General features: G+C 41.1%; 1 protein-coding gene across 2 annotated transcripts in view; it reads right to left on the bottom strand.

Annotated features, from left to right (window-relative positions):
* LOC106895212 (mitogen-activated protein kinase kinase kinase MLT) overlaps positions 1-22527 on the bottom strand; it is an 88801-nt gene extending 66274 nt beyond the window's left edge. The window contains exon 1 of one of the 2 annotated variants that reach the window (XM_014954447.1): positions 22302-22527. In XM_014954447.1, coding sequence (XP_014809933.1) covers positions 22302-22460 — 159 coding nt within the window. In that variant the 5' untranslated portion in view covers positions 22461-22527. The remainder of the gene's footprint in view (positions 1-22301) is intronic. The other variant, XM_014954448.1, reaches the window with a different exon arrangement.
* Between the last annotated feature and the right edge of the window lie 4701 nt (positions 22528-27228).

The following is a 27228-nucleotide window of genomic DNA, read 5'->3' as shown; positions in this document are numbered from 1 at the left end:
AGGTCCCGTATCACTGCCCCCACGTGTGCCTAAGTCGGAACTGGGGGGGGGGGGAGGAATTGCCAACACTTTCTAAGGCCCATTACTTCTGAAAGAAATCCTTTCTAAACACTTTTAATCACTCTGCTGTTGTTAGCACTAGCAATTCTAGACTACTCCTTTCATGTTTTGTTCTTTTCAGTTGCTGTAGGTCAGCTGTGAACTCTATTAGCCAATTTAAAGACACTTATTCCTTACAGTGAGAACCAGATGCAAGTCAATCCACATCTTTGAAGCTTTTGTACTTTTTTTGACAAGAAGGTGCCATATTTCAATGAAAGACTGACTTTCAGATAGCAAATTAGAAAGCAGTGGTTAAAGACTGGTATTTCAAAGGTCTCTTAGGCACTTACAAGAATATTTAGAATCACCTTTATGTATCAAATTCATACTCAAATCCAAAATTCCTGAATGCTTGGAAGAAAATCTTGCCATGCATCTGTCTGCCTAAAGGCCCCTGAAGCAGCCAGCCCTCACTGGCTTAGGCACGACACACTTCCCTCAGTAAAGCTGATGTCTGTCTTACCCAACTTAAATGAACATCAATTTCCTTCCTAAAGCCACGGTGATTATAAGTAACAAGTCTTCAGTTATTTGACTGTATTACTTTTTTGTGTGTAAAAGACAGATTTTTATTTGTTTTGTTTTAAATGTTGGCTCAAAGCAGAACTAGCAGGAGTTCAGCTGCAGGAAAGGCTCAACTCAGACACATAAATACAAACGCCTTGGATATAACATACAGACAGTCAGACACGCAAGGTGACTGCAGTGGAATCAAATATTACGCTTAGTCCCATGATAAGCTTAGTCACAGCCCGGTACTGATCATCAAACAACGCTAAAGCCATTCACCCTGTACTTACACCACAGGTATGGGTGAAATTACGTCCCTCTCTTGAGTCCTGCTGAAGGGAATTACAGACTAGATGCCATTTCTTGAAGGCAGAGGGATTCAGAAGTCTAAACAAACCTAATCCACTGTTTACGTAATTTAACCACTATCATGAAATCCAAGGTCGGCGCAAATTACTCTAAAAACATTTTAATTTAATTCCCACTGGCTCCTGTAGTGTTACTGTAAATCAAACCCAATTCTCAAGACAAGTACACTATAAGACTTAGGAACTCAGGTAATGCCTCAGTGTACAAACTAATTGTGTCCTATGAACCATGGTCTAGATCACAGTGCTTAACAACTAATTTATTTTTATGCCAGTTAAACCTCTGCTTATTGACATACGTGAAAATGTCAATTACACCCCCTGTAACTGACATCACCCAACAGCCGCCTCCAGACCTGCTAGTTCTGCTCTCAACTTTCTAGTGCAAACAACTATGCATGAATACTCCTATTCTCAATATTTTCAGCGGGTAAGACCAGGGTTCTCCTTTAGGTCTTGTCTGTGGTCAGCAACTGCTGAACAGAAACTATCGATGTAGGATTTTGAGCGTGGCCAGGAGTAACGAGAGGACAAAGCAAGCCACCTGGGCAGCACGGTCTCCTGATGGGCAGCGCAAGCCCGAGCTCACTGGGATGACACAAGTCCTACCTTGCTTCTGCTCTGCCCAGTGCCAGAGCTGCAAGAGCAGCAAACACAGCTTACCTCGGATGACGCCGACTGCAGATACGGGTGGCAGCCACCTGATGCTGAGCTGGCATTACTGGGGAACGCAGACACGGCCCTATCGTCAGGTCTTTAATTGCCGCCGCAAAGGCAGCAAGGATGTGGATGGAGGCACTTTGTGTACAGCTGGGCTGCTGCCTGCCAGCCACTGGTACCAGCCCCAGCTGCTCCCGTGAGAGCTCCCTATTGCAAGGCAGCTAAAGTTAGCAAGGACCAGGCGACTCAGCTTATTTTAGTCACTCTGGTCCTCCTTGGAAATACATTAGAAAATCGTTGCACTCACACTTGTAGTCAAGAGAAGCAATCAATGGTTTGGGCTAGCAGCCTATTCCAGCAGCACAGCTGGATCTGCAAGAGAACATCTGTCCACAGAGTTTTTTCAGTACCAAAAAAAGACTTTTTTTTGCTTGGGTCTGGGCAAACTGGGCCCACTGCAACTTAATCACCATTTGTTCCCGATCCCTTTGGAGCTGCTGGCCGGAGAGGGCAAAGTACGGCCACCCTCCCACCCTGGTCCAAGCAGGCTGGTTGACAATTAACACGGGAAATAGCTGCAGCCCCGTGCGAGACCATCCGGCCAGCCACAGCCAAGCAACTCTCCTGGCAATTAATCCGTTAATGGCACAGCTAGAGGCTCCACCCAGAACTACAGGGTTAGACACTGTTCGCTACTTAAGCAATCTGATTAATACAACTTCCTTAACTGCATTATAATATTTGGCTATTTACTTTTTCAAATAAATATTTGCCGTGTTTATTAAGGAGATATTTAGACACACTTAAAGCAGCTTTGAGAAGATATTTTTTCCTAAGTCCTGCAGCATTTTAAAGGCTTTGACCTTTGTCGTGTGCTTGGGAGAGTTGCATCTTAGCCACTCTCAGGGGGTTTTACAGCCCAATAAAAGGGCAGCTGGAAAAGGCCAGCTGATGTTTTATTAAAATTGTTCTATTTACTGACAACCACATACAAAAAAAGATATGGAATGCTAACGCAAATCAATCCCAAACCTTTATTTCCAGATTCCTGCCCAAAAATACATTCAGTCTTTGCCCATTTCCAGTACCTCAAAAATGCTCTCCTGTGAATTCACTGATGTCTAGTAAGGGATGTTGTCTATTATAATACACGAGTTTCTCTTCCTGAATAAGCCCAAAACGTCATTTTACAGACTCAATACTAAGACAATCAGCATCTAAAGCTACAGTTCAGCTACAAAATACTAATCAAATATGCATCTTAGAATCTTAGAGGCTTATGACTTTTTTTTTCATGTAATGCTGATAATTCATTAAGCAAAAAAAAAATCAACATACTTTTTCACAAGAGATTTCTGTTTTGTATGTTTGAACATAAATATTATACAGCCTCATGATGATTCTTTTTAAATCACGTTAAGGCTTTGATAGAAGCCAGAAATTACCCACAGGAGACAATTTTTACTACTTCATTGTTTCTGTCCTTTTTAAAGTTAAGCTGCCCTAATGAAGTATACAATTCTTAATGAGCAGGATATAGAAACAGTTAATGCAATTTAGCTCTTTCTGGATTATTATCTGCCACAGTCTTAGACAATTAATGTTCTATCATTGCTCACAAATGTTCCTCTCAATATGCAAAAAATAAAGGGATACATAAAGAATTTTCAAAATATGAAACTACTAAGAAGAATTTTACAGCAGGGATGTTATGCAATTACTACAGTTTTTAACATTAAAAAAGAAATCAAGCAGATACAAAATAAAAATTTAGGACTTTCCCTAATGTTTTGTCTGTTCTCATAAATTTTTGTAAGAAAAAAAATATATGAAGGTTTTGTGCTTTGAGGTCCCCAAGAAGAAAGCCATTAATAAACCAAGCACACTGATTATACAGTTCGGAGTATGTTTGTTAAACCTGTTAAACTGTTTTAGATATTAACAAAGCAAGAGAAAAACCACGTGAACATGGCAAAGCTGAAGAATCCTCAGTGAGATTTTTAACTGCAAATAAGCAGAGTTACCACATGCTTTGATGAGTGCTGTAGGCACCCTCCCAACACAAATGCATTACCAACCCTTCCAAAAGGCAGTCACAGTTCTTAAAACTATAGTTGCATACCACTTAAAGCTGTGTGAGCTTGGGGTTCTTTTTTAGAATTCATTCAGAGGATCACTTATCCAAAATAAACCTATTTTCTATAATCCATTAACAAGTTAAAACTCTGTCAGCATTTGTTATGTTTTAGAAGACAAGCCATATTCCGTGCTATAGGGATACAACTTCACAAACCACACACAAAAAAGAAGGGTTAAATTACATTCTCAGAGAGATGTCTCCAGCACTTCTGTGAACAACAGAATTTAATTCTCGGGAGTGTATCTACAGTGACATATAAAACATTTATTTAAAAGCATTTTGATTGAGCAAATGTTTCAAAGCATCAAATTTGCATCCAAAATTATGTCCTACAGCGTTATAAATCCCAGAGATTAAAAGTGGAAATATAAAGGATAATAATAAATTCCCATTGCTATATAATCATCTTATCATTATTTATCACCACACAATTCTCATTTTTGGAAATACTGTGGTAAAAACACAGAAATACCTTGTAGTGACTTTTACGTTTCAATCTTGAAGAAAAAAAGCACATTACCAAAATAACTCAATTCTGTTATACTGTCATAATTGTAATGTACCGCGCTGAAGGAATATGGACAGGAATTTATTATGTGCTGTTACAGGTTCACCCCATCATATGTAATTTATTTTAAAATGTTTCATTTGCACCATTAGCGAATGCATATGAGCATTTCTGGAGGCAAAGAACACCGTACGACATGATAGTAGTAAAATATATTGGATATTGACTATTTGAAAAGAAAACTGAATTTTATAATCTCCTATAACTTTTTACAGCAGCCTTTGTGCATAACTTGGCAGTTTTAAGGATAATTTGAAGGCTACGGGATTAGGAGTGCTATCTAGTGAATTTAGAACATCCTTGTCAAAACACTGCAAAGGTTTGCTCAGCTCATGGAAAGCAGGTTGGTGCCTCCAAAAATCACAGGGAGATCTGTCCTTGCGATGGGGCAGCAGACCTCCTGCCTTACGAAGGAAGAAGGACCAAGATCCTGCTACTGAGGTAGATCAGCCCAGCACGGCACCCACATGGAGCCCACCCAGCAGTAATCGAGCAATTACAGGATCATGGTGTTGGTCTTCCTCATGATGGGTGCCAAAACCTTGCTATCAGTGAGAGAAGAGGCTTGTAACAGGAGCTGCCACATTCAGGATGAAACTAAGCAAGGGCACTTTCTGCAGAAAATTGTTATAGAAGGTTTAATAAGCTTGAAACTGACCTTTTGAGTTACAGCTACACTGCCATTTACCAAAAACAACAACAACAAGGCATAAATATCACAGACAAGTAACTCATTTTCACACAGATTTCAATTAGAAATTCGCAACATCCAAACATATCCCACAAGAGTGCTACCTTTTGCAGCGTACAGCTTGAGACTTTATCAGCATTTAATATTAAGGTACCTGATAAAGGGAGACCTGCCAAGAATATGAAGAGTAGTTTGGATTTAACTAGTGTTATTCACAGGTAGTAAAACCCTTCAAAACACGCATAAACTAGGCATTTGTAGTGGTGTAAGGTTTTAGAAATGAGCAACGTCCTGCAATATTATAAGTATTTCAATCAGGAAGATTTAGAATAAGAAGCTGCCTCCAGCTGCAACACAATACCAGCAAACTGAACAGAAACAACAGACAAGTGGACTAAACAAGAGGTTTGAAATACCTGAGCTCCCATAGAGCAGTTTTCAGCAATCATCATTTCTTTTCTCAATGTTGGGAAATTTTCCCATTTACCCGCAATCATTCTGAACACAAAACTGCTTTGACTATGGAGTACAGCAACAAAACCCATGGCACCTCTAAAATACAAGGGAGTAACAAAACATGAAACTTTCTGTCTCCCTGCTCACTCCACAGGGAGGAGGTATCATCGCTAATATGCAACACCTGAATCTTTACAGACCCAACAAATGGAAATATATCCAAGAAACTCTTTCTGAGATCGAAGTCACTAGAAGTCTCACGAGTGCCTTGTTGGAAAGATGTTCTGATACAAGAGTAATGGGCAAAACCAATCCCCCCTCAAGGAGTCTCTTCTAGTGTTTAGGAGCAACAGAAGAGGAAAATGACAAAGAAATGGTACCTGGAGAAAGGGCATGTCCATACACATCCAGCTAGAGCAGTGATTCTTCTGAGGTCTGCAGAGCCTTATTACGGAATCTGGATAAGATAACTTAGAAGAGCAAGTCTAATCTCGTTGTACAGTAGCTTTTGCTGAACAATTAGCACAGACTCTAACAGAGACAGCAGCTATGCTCATGGATCCTGATCCTCTCCTCTAAAGCAGCTTTGACCTTTCCACCAAAGTATTTTCTCAAACTTGATCATGAAAACTGTAATTTAATGAAGGAAAAAAAAAATACCATGTTCTTGATGAGCACTCACTTTAAACCTGCCTTAGAATAGATAAACCCAACCCACTGCAGCTAATGATAGACAGCACTTCATCCCTCTTTCTGGAAGTATAACAATCACTGGGATTCCAGTAAATGTTCCTTAACCAGACAGGCTGAGCCTCCCCTCATGAAAACAGCACATCACAAGATATGTTACCTCCCTGCAACTGCTGGGGAACCACATGGGGGTTTGCTTTCCACATGAGCTATCGGAGCTCTGTAGAAGGCTCTCCTCTACTATCACTCAAAAATTACCTGCCCCTGCAGAAAAGCGAGGAATCGTTCCCGACCCAGAGATCACCTACTTTAGAAAGACACAAAACGTTCAGCACAGAAATTCTGGCTGTGACCAGCTGCTGTAAGAGAAAGGAGATAGAGTACTTCCCAACTACAGACGTTTTTCTGCTGAAGTGTCTGAGAATCCTCCATGGATAAGAAACATTTTTCATGCTACATTTACCTATGCCATAACACGAGCTCACAAAATCTGGGGCTTTTCAAGAAAATGAGTTGTTACCATATCTGAACCTCTGACTGCTGTGCATTATCTGAATGACACACACCATGGATTTATGTGCAACTGTACAAATAATCCACCATGAATCGTGGTGAAGACTTCTGCTTCCAGTGAATCTTCTTATTTATTATCAGAAATAAGTATCTTCTGCTTCCACAGTGAATCTGCTTTCAATTTTGGCTTTACCATGTATTAGCAACAGATTACCTTCCTTCCCCAGAGCAGCAAGCTGTCTCTGTGACTTACCAAGTCGTCTTTCTCTTTACCATGACTTAAGCAGTAAGCGTCCTTCTCCAGGTTACAGCCACATCTCCCTTTAACCTTACTGAGATTGACAAGAACATAAGCAAAAACAGCCTCTGGGACTCCCAACAGGACTCCCAACACCACCAAAATCTGACTTGTACCTTCTCCAACTAAGTATGACTGCCCTTCAGCCAGGACCATGCCACCAAACAACAGCCAGAACAGCACACTTCACAGCAGCTCTCTGTGTCCACGCTACCACCAAGACCATCCTGGATCAGACTCTATTCCCAACAGAACTGAAGTTTCCACACTTAAATTCCTTACCTGCTTTTCAGAAATGTTACTCTTCTTTGCGTAAAATTGAAAATTGTATTTTACTTAGAAACCTGGCTCAAATGCTACCCCTACTGGGTAGCAATGGTCAAAAAATGAAACTAGACAAAACTCCTGAAATTTCAAGCTTTTACCTTCATGCAAAGTAGATTCACTGTTTATTTCTTCTTGGGATTCTTCAGGCCACCTTCATGGTAGCTCATTCTTTTTTCCAGTAAAACTAACTTTTAAAATAAAACAATGCCAAAGAAAAAAACCTTATAGGAAAACTTGCAATATTTAAAATTTGAGTTTAGTATCATAAACCCACAATTATTAGTATTACTGTACTCTGCATTTCTGACATGTAACTGGTTTTTCCTCTACTTCCCTTTGATTAATGTGTTGTACACAGAAGTCCTTATCTAGACTTCTTTATAGCTATCAGATTACATAGATATGTCAATAACAAATACTTTATTTCTAATCCTTCTTAAAAAAACAACTCGTAAAATTGAAAATTGTATTTTACTTAGAAACCTGGCTCAAATGCTACCCCTACTGGGTAGCAATGGTCAAAAAATGAAACTAGACAAAACTCCTGAAATTTCAAGCTTTTACCTTCATGCAAAGTAGATTCACTGTTTATTTCTTCTTGGGATTCTTCAGGCCACCTTCATGGTAGCTCATTCTTTTTTCCAGTAAAACTAACTTTTAAAATAAAACAATGCCAAAGAAAAAAACCTTATAGGAAAACTTGCAATATTTAAAATTTGAGTTTAGTATCATAAACCCACAATTATTAGTATTACTGTACTCTGCATTTCTGACATGTAACTGGTTTTTCCTCTACTTCCCTTTGATTAATGTGTTGTACACAGAAGTCCTTATCTAGACTTCTTTATAGCTATCAGATTACATAGATATGTCAATAACAAATACTTTATTTCTAATCCTTCTTAAAAAAACAACTGTTTTCAGAAAAGAAAACCTTTTTTTTTTTAATTATGTTGACATCATATCTATATAAGATATAAATTGTTTAAAAAGGCAATAGACTGAATACCAGTACCTCTAAACTCTGTAGAAAGTAAAAATCTAGAAGAACCTACGTAGAAGAGTGGTAGAGACTAATTACAGAGTAACCTGGTACGCTGTGAGTTTCATGAACAGCAGACTTAGAAGGTGCAGAGAACTCAGAGGATCTTTGTACCACCACAGGATACCAAATTAAGCCAAAAGTCTCACTTTCTCATTGCTCTTCTTCAAGCGAACAGCAATATCCCGAGCCAGTTCCTTCCCCAGTTACGACAGAACGACCAGAGGCACCGTAACCTCTACCCGTGTCCCTGCCGCAACCTCAGCTCTGCAGTTCGAACCCACCACGAAGAGCAAAACTGAACAACGAGCCAAACTGAGAACATGAAGCCAGAGACTTGCTTCAACTCCCTTGTGATGGTTTGGTGGAACAGAGCACATGCAAGGCAGGAGCATCTTCTCTAAGGAGAGTTGGAAATGTAGAAAACCCACAGCATCAGCCGTGCCATTAATTCTCATTCTGTAACATGTACAAAATGGTTCTGAGAACTGCTCTAACACACACGTGAACAGACCAACATTTCTAAAAGAATACAGATGTAGGAAAAAGTAGTAAATAGAAGACAGTTGAGTGCAAAAATAATAGTACTGCAATAATACTCCACAATATAACCACAATATATTTTAGGGTAAATATGTAAAAGGAAAGAACATCTTGTAACCACATTCAGCTTTGGCATTTCTCCATTTGAAAGTTTCTACTGTCACACCAGTAATCTGGACCTTCAGAATTAATTTGAATTTTCTCTTTCATAATTTTATTAGAAAAATTCCAGACACATCAGAAATTAGTATGAGAGGAATACCACACATATTCCCCCACGGGGGATTAAGAACATTTAAAACGCCAGTTAGGAAATGGAGATAATCTGTTTTGTGATTACAAAACAACTGACTTGCACTACTTCCTCCATCGCCCTCCACTCTGCTTCCCGAGGATCTGCAATAAACGGAACAGCAAAGAGGAAGCGGGAACGCTGCACTACATGAGCCCACAGGACTTCAGGACCGGGGTCACATTGGGCAGTGTACCAGGGAAACCTCTTTCCCACGGGCTATACCTGAAAAGCCAGAGAGAAGGCAACGTGCTGACAACAACTCCAGGCTGAAACTGAGCCTGAGCACAGCAAAAAAACCTGGCATTTCTCTTCCTGTTCTAGCAATGCCCACAGTCCTCGCAGGATTACTAACTGTTTGATTTCTGCTCCAAGCACCACAAGTATTAGGTTGGTGAAGTTCACTACAATGAATTGAGCTCACAAACTGGATCCAGGGCCCAGGAGCTCTGTGCTGTTTTGGTGGCACAGAGAACAATGAAAACGGCAATGTCTCCTTTGGTGTGAAAGAATAACAGCATCACATACAGTTTCCAATGCCAGAGGTATGCAAAAACTCATCCAAGGACTATTCTAATTTACATATAGGGAGACATTAACTCCCATCAAGGATCAGAGACGAGCAAATGTAATTTTCCGTGCCACCTTCAGGTCAAGCAAGGTTGGGATGACTTTAAGCATTCTCCTTCATCCAGGCAAAATTGTCCTCTAGCAGCACTGATCACAAAGCTTCGCTGCCTGAGACACATCCCTCTGGAGGGCACAGCCAGAACTCTTTTCCACCCTGTCGGAGCGCTGTACAGCTACACGACATTTCCTCTCCCTTCCCTCCTGTGCTGCTGCTCTGCACTTTACTTGCAACGCCACTGACTGAGGGTGTTCACTTCTAGGAGACAACTCCCTGGCTCCAAGGAAAGTCCCTCCTCCTGCCTGGAAAAAAAAGAAATGGAGCTTCGAAAGGTTAACTCTTATAAGAAGGATGTGGTATTAGCAGGAAAAAAAGAACCCAGAGAAACACTTCTTCTCTTCAAGTAGAGTTAGCGATATCTTGTTATTAGTATTCAGTGTTAACTCTCAAGAGGGTTTGGCTGATCCTACACACCCAGAAGGCAGTCTTATGCCTTTTTTCCTTCTTGAGTTTGAATTGTTGGAGTTTGGAGGACTTCAAGACTTCTCCTCAAGGCCAATTTAATCGATTATCTCTGTTTTTATCAAATCTGGATATAATTACTGTAGTTGGCGCTGAGTGGAGAACAATAGACAATTTGGAGATCACTGTTGTGCAGAGCAAGTGTGATTGTCTTGCATATGATAGCAAATATTATTTATTAATATTTCAACCACATTGTATCATCAGGGAAAGCACCTTGGCTTTAGCTTCAAAGATGGTTTGGAAAGGAAAAGTAATTTTTAATTTTAGCTAGGTAGAGACTAGATAACTATCTTTAGCACTTTTGGGACAGACAAGATGTCTGACAGACACGTTAATGATGAATGCTCATAACTATTGCTAAAAATGTAACTACATTTTGAGGTAATAAACTGTTTAAGAAATAAAGACAGTTCCTACAGATCAAAAATAATATTACACTCTACTTTGCCAAAATTTAGAGAAAACTGGGCATTTCATTGGGTCAATGATGCACTTAACTTTAGGTGCCTACATTTAAAAATGATCTTGATATTGCTTCAAGTTCTCCCTTGCTTGGTCCCATTACTCCTAAACCACCAAAAAAAGAAAAACTCCTTTTTTTTTTTTGAAAAGGAAACCTTGCGGAGCAGAGATCTTAAGCCTTTAGAAGTGTCCTGTATCTTTTCCTATGTCCTCATTATTTAGTTTAGATTAACATACATTTATTATTTTGTATGTACAAAAAGAAAGCACAAGGTGTAATAGCCTTCTGAAACTATTGCCTTTTTTTTTTGTTCAAAGTCTCTATTGAATTCAGAATTTTGATGGGTTGAAGTAAACGGTGGCACTAGAATAACACTGAAATTGTAGAATTCAGATCCCAATAGCTTCTTTAAAATGAGAGGAAGTAAAAGTCCTCATTCTTTTAAAAGCCATGTATAGGGATGGATTTTCACAGCGATGAACAGCCTAATCGGGGTGAAGAATCCTCAACTGAAAGCTCACAAAGGGACCCCTCTATACCTTCTGCATTTTTTCATTTCCACTTTTCTCTTGAAAGGGGTGTCTCACCGGAGAACCTGAAGAGTGAAAGATTTTAAAGTATAGGACTGAAATCCATCAAACCCAGGATTGTGGTCCAAACCCAACCAGCTGTCAAACCTAGAGATATGAATGTATGCTCACTTCTGCCTAATAAAATTTGAATCAAACACTTTGCATCTGATTCTCCATGTGAGCTTTTATGCAAACTTCTAAAGTGCAAGGAATCCTGGGGTGGAAGAGCTATTCTGAGAGCTTTCACATAGTTCATGTAATTAGGGAAACCACTTCCTTTGATTGTAAGTGTTCAAAACAGCTGAATTTCTTCTTTCAAAGGAACTCTGTGATTTGGGTCATCTCTTTTACTTGCTCTTTCATGTTTCTCAAGATGAGAGGTGAGACTGTAGAGCACATTATTTAGAAAAAAAAAAGATTCCACTTTTTGTTTTAGGGATTGAACTTGGACTATTCAAAAGGTTGTCATTTGGAAATCTATCTTTCTTTCCCTCCCTCTGTTTCCTTCCTTTTCTGATAAGCTCTTCAGTGGCTCCAGCGAACATAGTCCAAAATGCCAATTTAAACCTAAGGTAAAACTGAAATATGGTACATAAAGGAAAAGGGACTCTCATTTTCCTTTGTACGGTTGTAGCTGAATATGTAATTATAAAGGAGCTCTAGCTGCAGGATCTCAGTCCCCATGTCACGTTTACTTTTTTAATGGTTCTAAACATTGACCAAGCAAAAAGGCAGACATACAGATTTTAAAAGACAAACAAAGCAGCTGCCCTGGTCTTTGAAATGGGGCCGCGGGTTTTTCTTTCCCAAAAAGGGAACTCAGGTCACAGTTTCAAGGCAACAACCATGTCACTAGAGCTAACAGCTGATGCCAGTGTCGTTACAGAATCAAGTGTCACTTGCCCTGAATTTCTTGAGCCAGGCACCCTGTCAGTGCTGTTACTCCATGTTCATCTTGGTAACAGCCGTAACGAGCAGGGAATCTCTCCCTCCTCACAGTATAGCACAGAAGAACAGTAATGAAAAAGCAGGAGGGTTTGTACTGCAGATTTCAAATTTATTAAGTAACAACAGAATGCTTGTTTACCCCGGGAGGACCGAGCTTTATTCCCAGTGGGTGAAAAATCGCAGGCCTCCTTCCAGAACTGTGGTGCTAACAGGGAAGTGGTTTGCAATGGGAACAGAGCAAACCACTTGGGACACGGCGCCAGAAACCACATTACTGCCAACTTCTGCACAGGACAGATGAGCCACTGGCTTGGAGAGATGGCTTTGCAATAAAGACTTCGGTACTAACGCATAAACAACCGAGCAAGCAAAAGTTAAGAGCAGAACTCCAAAATGTGTGGTCCTAACGAGTGGGGTTCTGGATCTTGTACTTGCCTTTAGGGCCCTCGCAAACTCTTACAGAGGGTACTAGCAAGGCGACATTCAAAAGGAAGAGCAATTCAACAGCCCTGAATTTTATCCATCTGTTGCTACATACTTAGATCACAGGCAGCACCTCAGAACACACAGACCTGTCACAGAGGTCAACAGAAAAAGTCTTTTCACCAATTTAAGAGATTAAAAGTACGATGTTCACCAAAAAGGAAAACCACCAAGCACTGCTTATAAGCCATCATCATTGATAGGACTGCTTCAAATGCATATGACTAAAATTAAGGTTATTATATGATTAGGCAAAAAGTGATTTCTGTGCTTTTCCCCTCCTAGCTGTGTACGGGCATGTGCTACATTTTCTCTGCTCTGCAATTCATCCAAGCAAGAGGAAAAGATACCCTCTTGGAAAACGTCACTCACTCACTCATGGGTGCAGCAATTAGATTCTTTTAACAAGTTTCCAGAAGAACAACCTACTCGCCTCTCCTATTCTGCCTATGCCAGACAAAAATTTGTAGAGAGCCTCAGCTTCTACTGAAAAGCCGACACGCGCCCAGCCGGCATGCCTGCCCTTCGGCTTTTATACCTTCCAAAGATCAATCTGTACAAAACAACTGCATGTTGTCTTCTTGCACCTACGAAGAGCTTCCTCACTTCTTCTACGGCAGCTCAAGGGTTTTTACAAACCATGCTTATTTCTGATGCAGCTACTGGGAACTCACATGCCTGATGGACAAACCCCATAGCTATTTGGTCAGGTGTGTATCATGCCATGATTTTCTCTTTCCCACACTTACAAAGCTTAGCCGTAAAGAACCTCAATTTTCAGAAGATTTGGAGTAAAATAAGTGAGCAGAGTCACCCAGCTTCCTGGTGTAGCTGGCTGTCTTAAACAGAAATTATGCAGAATGCAGATTGAGTGAACATTAATCTAATAAACGAACATGTATTTGCAAATAGGATTCTTCCCCAGCAGCTGAACTGTAACAGATGAAACATTTAAAAAGGGCAGTTTGGGGGCAGCTGGATCAGAACAGCAGCATCGTACTTGCCCTTACTGGTGTCCCCAGCATGTTAGCACAATTAATTGAGTTTGAGAGAAAGAGTTAATGCTGAAGCTATTCTCTGGGCCCCTCTGCAGCCTCCAGCTAACATAAACAGGTCTGAATGTTTCCTTCTGATTGTTTATATTGTTCTCTTAAAAAGGAAGCTTTCTCTAACAGCACCTTAATAAGTGGCAATAGGTAAATGTGAAATAACTTTTGCAGTCTTAGTTGCACCGTTACAATTTAAAAGATTGATTTAGATGCTTCCCTTAAAGTTTGGATATATTTTTATATATTTTTTTCTTCAACTTTGGTTTCAATGAAATCTTCTGCCCCAGACCCTTATACAACTCATGTGCAGCCAGTCAAAAATTAAGGAGAAAAAAAAAAAAAAGGCAAGTGAAGGAGGGCATGTCTATCCTATAGAGTGGTTTCCTGCCCTCTTAGCAGGACAAAACGTTCAAAATTCCATTGCTACCACGTGTGCAGCAGGTAGTTTGGGGTCCCCAACCAAAGACTGTGGTCCTTGTGCTCAGATTTGAATACACCTGTGAAAAACAGCCTCCAGGACACCGATAGTCCCAGACTCAGATCACATCAACTCCAGCACAGACCCCTGACTTAATCTGAACCATCACACCGGCATGCAACACGCCAGAAAGCGCGTTGGAGTCAAACAGTACCTCCACACACCTCAACAGCATCTTTGGTATTACCAGAAACAATAACTTGTCATTCCCTATGCTGCAGTGAGTGTAAATTATTTAATTAGAGTCCCCAGAGACTGCAACACAACAGACCGCAATCGCAATGCTGGTCACAGACATTTAAATTGTCAGCTGTCCCTCAAAGCATTTGAGACTCAAACATTTAATCACCGCACTCTAAAGTTACCACTAGATCTCACCTGCTATGTGATTTTCTACAGTAACCATGTTTTAAGAAACCTATATAGTTAGGTAAATGTAGAGGTAAGATTAACTTAAACCAACACTCAATTGCTTGAGCCTGCAACAGCCTAAAACACCACCTTGAGAGAAAAGGATCTCTTCTGTATCCATGAGATTCCTACAGCAAAGCTTCAGGACAGCTTAGACATCCAAAAATACCATTTTGCAGTTGATCACTTCAACAGAAGCTCAGGGTCAGAGAATGTCGTGGGAGGGGAAACAAAAGAGCTGCCATTTGATGTCAAGGGTTGCCGGCATGGAGAAATAAGCAACACAACCTCTACTCCAAATTATAAATAATAACTGAGCCTTTGCAAAAAGAAAATGGAAAAGAGAGAAACCTATCTAGAGTGAAAAAAAAAAATAAAATGAGGAAAAATACCCTTAATTGCAGCTAAGTATCTACTGGCAACTTGAGCAACCCACCACCAAACAAAAACTTGCAGGAGATTGACAGAATAATTTTTAAGATAATATAAGATGGAATTAAACTAATTATGAAACTGAAGAATATTTAATAATGTCCTAACAGGCTGCATATTGTGGATAGCAAAAAGGATAAGAAAGAGTGCTTTCGAAGTAACCAGAGACAGATTTCTAAACAACATTTATTCATAATTTGTAGGAAACAAGCATAAAAACTTGTTCACCTGTAGATGTTGCACCTTCTGAAAAAAATAAAGACAATTGAGGTACAAGGCACCAAACCTCACAGAGATGTTCCTAACCCAGGGAACATGGTACGCTCCTGTGCCTCAACCAGGCTACGGCAACTGCACACCTATTCTTGACCAGGAGCACACGCAAGGTCATTTTGCTTCACACTGACAAAGTTTAGGGCAATTCAAGAGCATCAAGTGTAAGGAAGTAACAGGCAAATCAACGTTGCTTATGTTGTAACTGTTCAAAGGTGCCCACCAGCCAACAGAAGGACAGGGGCACTTAACCCTTTATAATTTCAGTACAAAATCTGATGGTCTAGCCGATAAAAAATGGACAGGGTGACTTCTTAAATATGGCTACAGCAAGATTCCCAGCACTTGTGAAATTGCGCTTCATTTACTGCAAGCTAAGATGACAACGCTGACAGTCACTATGTCTCAACAGACCCAAAATAACTTCTGAAGCCACAGATTACCAGTGTGGGCCCTGACATGCCAGTTTCATTGAAACTGATGTCTAAATCAAATTAGGCCATAATTGCCTTGATTTAAAAGAATTAAGAGTGTGTACACAAGCCTGTGTAAGTAAGAAGCTCAAATTAAGCTGGGTCAAAAACCCCAGCAAGCCACACAACTCGTATTACAAATAATCATTATTTACATGAAGCAACTCTGAAAGTCGTTACTCATCTAATGAAAAACTTGGTATAAAAAATGTTTAAATAAACAATTAAAAAAATCTACTACAATAAAATGTAGCAAAATACAAATATGTTCCTTTGCCCGGGTTGCTACATTTCTGAGATCATTTTGGGGAGCAGAAAGGAAGAGGAACGAAGTTTCTTCCTAAGATAGGCAAAATGAAAACAAAGCCTATTCTTCCCAAGAATAATTGTATTCTGGCAATGCTACATCATCTTTCATTATACTGCTACCTCCCAAATACCAATGGGATCTTGGTGTCACTTTGGTTGCAACACATATGCCACTCGACACTTACGATACAATCCTATCCGAAGCACCCACTAAGAAAATCTAATGCAGTGATTTTCTTTACACCTGAAAACATGGTATTCATTTACAAAATAACGTCCTCCAGAAAATATCCCTTGTATGAAAGCCAAGAGTAGGGCAAACTCACGCAGTCAAATTTATTGCAGAAGTCCCTCCTATCCAAACTGATTTATTCTGCAAGATGCAGAACATACAACAGCTGGAGCATCTGAACCCATGTGAAAAACTGCACATTATAGAAAGGGTACCAAGTATCTTCTTGATACCTTTTGGGAGTACACTAGTCAGCACCAAGAGGAGTGCTCTAAGCCATTTCCTATACCAAATTATAAAAAAGAAACAGAAAACCCGGCAAAATAACCACTCAGTAAAACACAAAGACATTTTAAGACATCCTTCTGGTATAATAAATACAGTTTTATTTCCTTTTAATCTGTTAATAAGGTAACAGCCTTATTTCTTTAAATGAATATGGGGCTGGAAGAGATCCCATGAGGTCACTTACTCAGGGGTATACCACCTTTCTTTTTTTTTTTGTGAAGTCTGTAATTTTCCGATACAGGCACAGATATCTCTGGAAAGTTCATATGTTTGACTCCTACGCCTTATGTACCTTTATATAGCACACACTCCTACCTTCATTAGCAACAGCACCTGCACCAAAGGACCATGGGTTGGAAACATAGGGTTTGTCCCTGCTCTGAGCTGGAACCAGGTAAATCCAGACTTTTCCTGGCAGATATTACCTTGAATCACTCTCAATACTTGTTGACTCAGACATGAGAGGGTTAAAGGAGTAGGAGCTCCTAGAAAGAGCTAACAAAATAATAAAAAAGCATTCAAAATTGCCCTTCATTTCAGCCAGGTCCCAGCATGGAGAGTCATTCAAGGCTGGCACCCAAGCACCCATACCAGCTATAAACTGCAAGCAAAAAGAACATCTACTATTTTTAGTCCTGTCAGGGCTAAGTATCAATTTCAGTTTGGTTTGGTTTGTTTTACTCTATTTTACTCTGTTGTTTTTCTCTTGTTACTGTTGAAAGTCATTCCCAGTCCTTACTCTCATGACCCACATTAAAATTACCACATGTTCTCTTTAGGACTACAAACATGAGTGAGGTAAGCCCAGTGACACGCATGTGGTTATACTCAGCCCATCCCCTTCAGAAGGTACAGGCACAAACCATGTTCTTGGACAGTGCCTTCCAGAAATGGATAATAAAAATCAAAAAAGTAAACAAGCTGCATTATATTCCATATGAAAAGTTTTATGAAGCATTAAAAGATCCCCTAAAGCTTATTGCACATGTATTACATACAAGAAAACACGACAATACAAAATTAATTTCCATGGTAGTCAGACTTCCAGCAATACAGCATAGAAACTAGTAAAACTCATATGCATTGCCTCATATGCCTCATATCATGTATTACATACAAGAAAACACGACAATACAAAATTAATTTCCATGGTAGTCAGACTTCCAGCAATACAGCATAGAAACTAGTAAAAACATGTTTTTATTTTTGAGCCTCATAAAACTCAAATGCATTGCACAGACATGACTGAACAAAGCATGCACAGTTAATCCCACTCAATTTAACATCTTTTATCCACAAGTTAGCTCTGTTAGCTCACCAGAAGTATTTCCCAATAAGATTACAGTTACATTTTACTGGGTTTTTTTCCGTCACTCTGCTGCAGTTTGCACCAACCAGGGCCAGCATTTTGGAGGAATCCAGGAACAGCTGTACTGTGTGAAACCAATCTTGTACCTAAGTACAGTGGTTGCAACAGCTGAAGCAAGCAAATCAGATACAATACTGCTGTCCATCAATAGCACAGAGACAGTTCATGGATCGCAGAGTACTTCCAGAAAACACTGACATTAAAATTAAATTCAAATTTCAGGTAAAATTTCAGCAATAATAAAACTCCCGGTGCAGAACCATACTCCAGATCAGATGCCAACTACCGAAAAGCAGCCACCGAAAGCACAGCCTTCAAAAGGAGTGACAAGAACAGGGGAATGTCAGAGATGTACAAGACAACCAAAGGAGGCGAGTGCTATTGCATGAAAAGCTAATGTGGCAAGGAATAAAACAACAGGTTATAACATCTCGCTCCAGCAGTTACCTGCCCAAGACAAGGAGTCCAAAGAATTGCTAGCAATTTCCAGAATAAGACCTTTGGGCCTGACTTCTCCCATCCATTTCAGTGGGGGCCAAATTAAGGGTTTATCCAACAATTCATATAAATCATTCCTAAAAATATCAAATAACTGACTTTCTTCAATGACTGCACGTAACTATGACTTAGGGTAAAAGGAGCAAAAGCACATCCTACTACAGGAGGCACTTCTACTCCCCCCATGTGCATTGTAAACATTATGCTGATAGTTTGATTTTCCATAAAACAATTCACAAGGAACTCCTTGCTTAAAAACTAAAACTGCTGAAGTGCTTGGTCTAGACAGTGAAACGGCAATTTAATCTTGTTTTTGCTGTTACTTAATCACCCGAGACACACTCCTATGGTTTACTTAATCAGCAGAAGTCTTGTCCAGAGTTTTAGATCTGATACTCTAATCAAGGTCTTGCAACATATTTATTTTTCTCAGCACACCTATTTAGCTATATTTAGTCATATTTTATTCAAATAAACACACACGTCTTCTTGTACAGTCACATTTTACTGCCTGTCTGTAACAAGTTAATGTCTTGTGGAGATCTCCCCACTTCTCAAATTTTGCAGAGTTTTGAAGAAATCTGCCTGTGCAACACCATTCCACGTACTTGTAAGTTTTTCTGAGCACATATTTTAGTACGATATGCTGCTATAGACTGGAACAAAAATTGCTTTGTTTCACACGTTAGAACTTGTTAGCCAGTTGGCTAATACAAAGCCTTCAAGACTTTTGCTTGGTTTTGATTGGCTTGTTTAGTAAAATGAAACACAGATACAACATATTTGCAGAATGATACCACAGCTCTATTGACTTGGCTTGCACCCCTGGATTCAGCTAGCACAAAATTCCTCTGAGCAAGCTTTTCCCAACTCTCCTCTGTTTTCTTTTTAATCAGTTGTTATGGATTACTGGCAGCAGTTAACAGAAATACAAGACAATCAGTCATGAAGTTAAAAGGACACTTCCTTTCAAACAAACCAGAAAGGGTAACAATTAGTTTTCTGGACTAAACGCAAACCATCCAAATACCTACTAAACACAGATACATTACACTTACGGCAAGTTATTTTTCTATTGCAATCAGAAAAGTCATTGACCTGCCATGGACTTTCAGCACAGTTTAGTCACAGATGTTCATTATTGTCATCACTACAGACAATCATGCTGCATACTAGGTATGTAAACAGACTGACAGTCTTTAGGGTCAGGAGAGACCTTTAGGCCACCAAGGTTGCAGGCCACTACTATACTTCAGCAAGCTGCTCTTGTGTTGAGCTTAACAACTTGACAAAAACAATTGTCCACAAAGACATCTCAATGTGAAGTCATGAGGAGATGGAAAGGATTCTCCATCTTTGCTCCTTCCCTTTGTAGTCTGCTCCAAGCGTTACTCATCCTCACTCCTTATAATTTGTGCTTTATTTCCCATTCTAATTTGTCTGGCTTCAGATTGCAACCATTAGTTATTGTAATAATTTTTTGCAATAGATTAAACGAGCCCAGCCTTTTCTCTACGTGAAAATACAGTTTTTGTAAACAAGCTCTCATTTTTTAATTCTCTAGGGTTTTTGACAAACAAGTTCTGGCAAAACTTGCTAAACTTATTTAAGGCATCACCACTTGCCTCTCTGCTGCCTCCCCAGAAAACTTTCAAGAGAAGGTGCCCACACCAAGCTTCTCCCAACTATAACCCATCCTGTTAGCTGAAGCTGCAAACGATGACCAGTCTGAAGGAAAATAAACAATTTTGTGCTGGAAGGCACCTTCTTTCACCTCATCCTGATGGATGCTGTCCATCACCCTCTTCTGACAAGCGCTCTCCCACAGCCCCCCTACTTTCCACTCTTTGAGTGTGTTTTGCAGTCCCTCTTGGGCTGCCCCTCCAGTTTGTTTACATTCTTTAAGCACAAGAGAACTGAGTCTGCACCTACTGCCTAACACACATTTCCCCAGTGCCACATACCAAGATAAAGCACGCCTGGTTCCTACAAATGACTTGATCCTCATTTGGATATGCAAGAGCATTAACCTAATTTGCCAAACAACACCATGATATGAGCTCTTAATGAGTTGCAAGTCCTCATTAATCCCTAAATAAACCCTTAAATCATACTAAATTCTTTCCAGCACACAGTCTCCTTTTCCTAGGGTGCAACCTCTGTTCCTTGTTACTACAAGCTGAACATTGTATTTGGCTAGTTTAAAAAAAAATATTTTTGTCAAATGGTCCAAGTGTGTCAAGCAATACATGTGACTGTCCTACTTTCTCCATCATTTCCAACCTTTCCACTAAGGTTTACGCCATCACATCATACGGTAATACTGTTTTTAAATTTTCTTTCAAAAACGCTTGAAGTACCCAGCAACAGGTCTGGCACGGACTCCTGTGTAAACCCACCAGAAACACACCTATGCAACAGATACTTCACTGACCACTACTGAGAACTGCCAACCAGCTGATTTTTAAGGAGCATACTCCTGATACCGCATAGCACCCATTTTACTTGTCTTTGTAGATCTTTTGATATTGACAAATAGTAGAAATAAAGAGAACAGTACAAACTGACATTGGACAGAAAGTGCACATCTCCCACCATCATGGAAAAATCAGGAGATCCTTCCACATTATTTTAGGCAGGAACTTGCTTAATCATGATCAAACATGCTTATCACATCGCTAAGCATGACGTAATGATGCTAACTCGGTTGCTGCAGCAGTGGATGAACTTTGGTGCCTGATTATTTACCAAGCATATTATCCCCAGCGCTGCTCTGCTGTCCTCCAGCTTATAACCATCTTCCTAAAATACTCTGAGGATATTGTATACAAGTTAGATATAGCCGTGCTGGAACAGCAGTCCAGTAACTTTGCTGTCCACCCCTACACTGGTGTGTCCTCACTGCTGCATCAGCAGTGGTGACCAGCAGGCAGACTGGAGCGCTGCGACGACCACATACACGCTCTCTCTGCTGGGAAAGTGCAAAGCTGAGGATCAAAAGGATTTGTTGGTAAAGGTGTAGTAAGTCAATTCTGCTTTTTCCCATTGCCAAGGACCTGTCCGCCTTTCCAGGTGCACAGGATGCCATGAGGGAAGGTGACTCGTTAGGCTTAAACCCCTCTGCAAGATGAGACCAACCCAAAGCGTGGCTGTGACTAACTGGGAGCTAGTGGAGCCCCAGATCAAAACCTGCAGCGGGCAGGGAAGAGACAACGCCTGCCAACACACACTAAGCCTATAGCGAACATACAGACACCAACCATAGCACTTAAGAGACCAGATGTAAAGGGGAGAAAACAGAAGTGGGCAAAGACAGTGAACATCTCTTCCTAACTAGCCACATGCCCAGTGGTATCAAAGGGAAATTACTAGCTCCACAGGTGCCACTAGCTCTCCTCCTCCTCAGGGCCAGGACAGAGAGGAGCTGCTAAACGAGAAAAGTGGGGGAGGACAGTAAAGAGTAAAACAATAATGCTTTAAATCAGAGACACGCTTGGCTGGGGCCCTCTCAGTACATCTTTACTGTAACATCACCCAGTTACGGCATTTTGTAATTAAACAAACAAACAGCTCAAGGTAGTTTGCCTCCATCAGCTGGAGGATGGAAGACAATAGAAAAGAATTTCTGTCCTCGTTTCCACAGTAAAGTGAAAGAAAAGTAAACTCTTACCTCTTTTTCTATTTTGAGCAGCTTCTTTACAGCCACCTCCTTGTCCTGAGAAATCCATCGGGCTCGGTAGACACTCCCGAAACTCCCTCCACCGCAGTTCTCAAAAAACTGCAAGTCATCAAATCTAATTTGCACAAATGAAGCACTGGTAGACGACATCTCATAATGACAAAATATACCACAGCAAAACCTGTGAAGAGAAAAGCTTTCATTAACACATGCGCTCTGCGGATTTGTGGACTTTCTTACCCACACTCAGACACCCCAAGACTAGAACCAGTCGCCGCAAACACACTACAGTAAAATCCGCGGCGCACGAGGGGAGAAGGGCCCGGCAACTCGCACTCCAACAGCCTGTGCAAACGTTTGCATAATTTGCACGAGCTATTAGGAGCAGCCGAGAGAGAGAAACGACTAAAAATACTCCTCGGAGCAATACTGACGTTTCCCTGAACACCTTGGAAGCAGCTCTGCGAAAGGCAGGCACGCCGCTGCCTTCCCCGAGGCCAGCGAAGCGCACTCTGCGCTGGGAGCCGGCCTGGGCGCTGAGGCACGCCAGGCACGCCGGCCCTGCCGCCACCACCACCCCCCGGCACGCACCGCCACCGCCACCGCGCTCGGGGAGAGGAGGCAGGAGTCCTCGGAGCAAGGATGTGGGTAAACCTGGCCAGGGCCGCCGTCTCTGCCCGAGTGACTCAGTGCTGTTCGCGTGTTGTAACAAAGCGCGGGGACAGGGTAATTCATCTGGGCCACGATACGTGAAATTCTGCAGCCTGTGCCAGGGCTGGTGTCGGCAGTTTCAAGAGATGATCCCACGTCGGCTGCCAGGGGAACAGAACGTCCTTCTCGCAGATTTCACAGCGATAAAGCTTATGCCCATAGTGAATTTCAAGAAACATTATCACCTAAATGCATGAACAATGACTAATTTTAGGTTTCTTTTTTTAATGGTGTAAGATCCAGAAGCCTCAGGTCCTTCGCAGGAGGGACTGCAGGACATGGCATCCTCCAGAACCATGGGCAAGCCTGCTGCCGGGTCGGTTCAGAGGCACCACTTTAGACAAAGTAGTTTCAATTACCAGCAAAAGTTACTATACTTGCAATTAATGAAAGTAAACTTACCAGCATAAAGTCAAAGAGATGGGTTTGAATAAAACAAGCCAAAAAAAAGACAGAGATTTTTGGGTTGCTGGTTAAAATCATACCTCCAGTTACACTGGTCTAACTATAGTACCAAAACATGCTGTGTCTTCTGGGAGCCTCCAATCCATAGGGGTTTTTGAGATAGAATCCACACATCAATGTGCTGCCCAGGGCTAGGAAATGCACCTGTAATACACCTAGCACTGCTGACTGCCAAACTCCCTTGTTTAGACCCCAGTCCCTCCTGTAACAAAGATGTAATTCCCCCCCGGCTCTCCTGATCATGCAGCTAATCTGACTAAAATTTTGAGATATCATTTGACCAGAAATTTCTGGCCCTGTTTGGTTGCAGCTACTCTCCAACTGAGAGATGAAGATACCAACGTTTTCTCTACATAGTGCGTAAGATAACACGCAGCCCTTTCTGAAACTGCCTGCTTCATTTTACACCACTTCACCACCCGTAAGGGTAAAGGCAAGCTCTGACCAGACCATGACAACTTCATTATGTTTACAGAAGGCAACCTGTTTAGGAGGGAGCAGGCTTCAAGCACAACCTTTCACTGACAGCCAGGCTGCACAGCTCTTGGTGAGGGAACATGAACGTTCCTTCCCCAGCTCTGCGAGTCAGAGCAGGAGCTACCCGCGGGACGCAGAATAAAGCCATTCATCCAGTACCCTGCCCGCTCCTTCTGCAATACGAGTGCCTGAACTCTTCTGCTGACTTTTTGTTCTTGTTTTAACCTTGTCCTGTTGTCGCTAGGTTTCCTGCCATCTCAGAGTCATCTTTTGCGCTGCCCTGCACGCATTTTCTGTAGAGAAAGCTCAAGTGAAAGGACATTGGTTACTCTGACGAATCAGGAGGGTAGCGAAGGCAGTTTTAACTTTTTGCTTCTCTGGCAGTGCTGCTTAATTAGCAGGTCTTCGGAAACAAAAGCTCATTTGCCTCATTTACTCCAGCAGTTGCTCCAAGTTAATGCTGTGTACACAGAGTCTCAAGCTTATGTGACATTTTATAGACAAATAATACAGGTCAGTTTCCCAGCCCAGGGACTTTACAACTTCAGGCCATAGCCCTGCACACATTTATGCACGTGGACAATTATGCTCCAGTGAATAATCTCCTTACTGACAACAGAATTATTCAGAAGAATAATGTTACTCATAGGCAAAAGCATATGCACCGACTGGACCATAAATTTAACAGGAAAGTGTGAAAATCGATAACTCATGGTTGCACTTGGGATGGCAGAAGGAACCGAGCAAAAAGAGAAATACAACAGAAGAAACAAACATTTCTGGCCTTCACTATCCGAATTGAATAGTTCTGAAGAGCTGTCAAACTATTTAAAATTATTGCTCACCCAGAAGAACCACATCATCCATATAAACAAGTAAATTATATGACTTCTGAAAGTTATACTAACGTAGAACAAGATGTTATTCCAAGATTCCACAGAAAACATACCTCAAGATGGTACAACATACCAGACACTCGCTAATGACGAGTACTCTTCTGATGCATCCTCCTTGCTGCTTAAAATTTTACCTAAACATTTATACAATAGCAATGCAGTGCCCAGCACACAAGTATTTGCAGAAGCTACTGTTCATTCTTTTAACACTTTCCTAATTTCAAATTTATCTACAGCAGTCAATCAGCTGCAGATGCTATAGGCACCAGCCTACAATAAAGTAATAGAATTTAAAGAATGACTCATTGGTTTGTAACAGGTTATTCCAGATGTTTTTTCCCAGAGAAAACAGAAGAGATTTACATGGGGCACTCTTTATTTGGAGATCTGTAATTAATGACAGCCTAAGTTAGGTATACAGTTTTCTCCTTCTAGATGAAAGAGCAGACCTGTTTAAATATTACTGTATGTTTTCGGATGCAAGGTAGTTAATCCTCAATTAGACATATCAATCCCTTCAAGGTAGTTAATCCTCAATTAGACATATCATAACAAAGGTGTTATGTTTGAGAAAACAACTGTTTAGAGTAACAACTGCATGTGACAAATCCACACACAGTTATTAACTTGTCATCCTGTTTTAAAAGATACTTAACAATCTGAGTTTACACCATTGGGTAAGGGGAGAAAAAAAAATAATCAGGTATTTCATTAAACTCCATGGCATTACATGTGCATCCCTCTCACAACATGTTGTGCCTCTTCACATGGTACGCTTCTGCAGCCAAGGGAGCAGTCCTCTGCAACAGGGTCTCCAGCCAGGTGCCAGAGACATTAGAGCTAACGAAGGTTTGGCTTCAGCACCCTTCTTCGCCACCAACAGGTGTGAGTCTTTAACCATTATCATTGTGTAGGAGCGGGCAACACTACATTGACTGACTTTGTTGCTTGCTGTCCATGAAATGACAATGTGACAGTTCAGAAATGGTGAATGACAGATATTTGAAGAAATAATGCAACTGCTGGATGTTTCAATTATTCCTATGGCATCTAGGGGCAGGGGAACTTTCTCCTTCTTCTGTTTTATTTAAGGGTTAATATGAGCTTGTAATCATGCAAGAACTTTTTCTGTGTGGGTTTGTTTTTTTTTTCCCTCATAATATCTTATTTGAGCATGATATGAAAAGCTGTTCATTTCCCGCAAAAAAACAAATCTCAGCCCCAGCTGGCAGTATTTCACATGTCGGGTTACTATTTAACATTATTTAACATTAGTACTACATGTCAGGTCTCTGTGATGCAGAGTCACTTTGCAGCAAGCTATTAAGCCACAAGTAATAAGTACAGTAATAAGTGCCCAGCGTAGGAAACCATCCACCATCACTGGCTTATTGTGATTCCAGCATTGCGGGGGAATAATGGGGGGGGGGAGGGGGGTCCCTCCCCAGGACCCTGCTGGGGTCCCACGCCTGCTGCTTCCCCCAAACCCTCCCAAGAGGAGGGAATCCCCGAGGTGCAAACTGGCCCCGCTGCAGGCTGCCCTGCCCTGCATCCCAGCATGGTGACACTGGGAGAACCCGACACGTTCACTCCTACATCCCAGCTCCCCCCAAAACAGCCTGTGCCGCAGGGAAACTGCTGCCTTGCCCAACTCTCTGCTCTACTCTGTGTACAAGCCAGAAGACCCTACTACCGGTCATTCAGCTACTGCTCCCAGAGCATAGATAGCTTCCACTCAGGGACTTCCCAGTTAAGAGACAGGAAAGCATTTAGCACAAACTTCACAGTAACTTCCAACACATATTTTGCTTAGTGCGTGGCTGCAGAACTGAAAATTGCATCCCTCATCTTGCACGTGGCACCTGACGCCGCTTAAATATTTGATTACTTCAGGAAAACCCTTTGTAATTTATGGAAGGGAACAACCACGCAACTCGCTGCCCTCGCTTCACTGTGTGGTTCCACGAAGCAGGATTCAGTGCTTCTTTCAGGAAGGCACGCTGCCAACATATTGCCAATAAAGTAGTAGCACACTACACTTGTGCTATCTTAAAATACACAGCAGAATGTGCCAAGTTTCCTTATTTGGCAAAACAGCCCATGTGCTTTCAGGATCTTTGACCATCCATTTTTAGACCCAAATCATCCTTTGTATCCAACATGGCCTACAGTCCTTGAGCATATCGACCTGGATTTTTGCAGCAGCATATTTATCTAGCTTTTTTAGGGAAAAAAAAAAAAAGCAACAGCAAAAAAACACTCAAACCCCAAAACATGGTTAACCGCTGTCCTGTCTAAACAGAAAACAGACGAGTTACAATGATATTGAGCTACAAGAGATACTGCAGAAATTAGTTTTTATAAATTAA

Source organism: Calidris pugnax, unplaced genomic scaffold (genome assembly GCF_001431845.1).
Source record: "Calidris pugnax isolate Ruff unplaced genomic scaffold, ASM143184v1 scaffold103, whole genome shotgun sequence".
In the NCBI taxonomy this organism is placed as follows: domain Eukaryota; kingdom Metazoa; phylum Chordata; class Aves; order Charadriiformes; family Scolopacidae; genus Calidris; species Calidris pugnax.
Note: the sequence above shows the minus strand (reverse complement) of the source record. Positions and strands in the feature narration are given on the sequence as shown.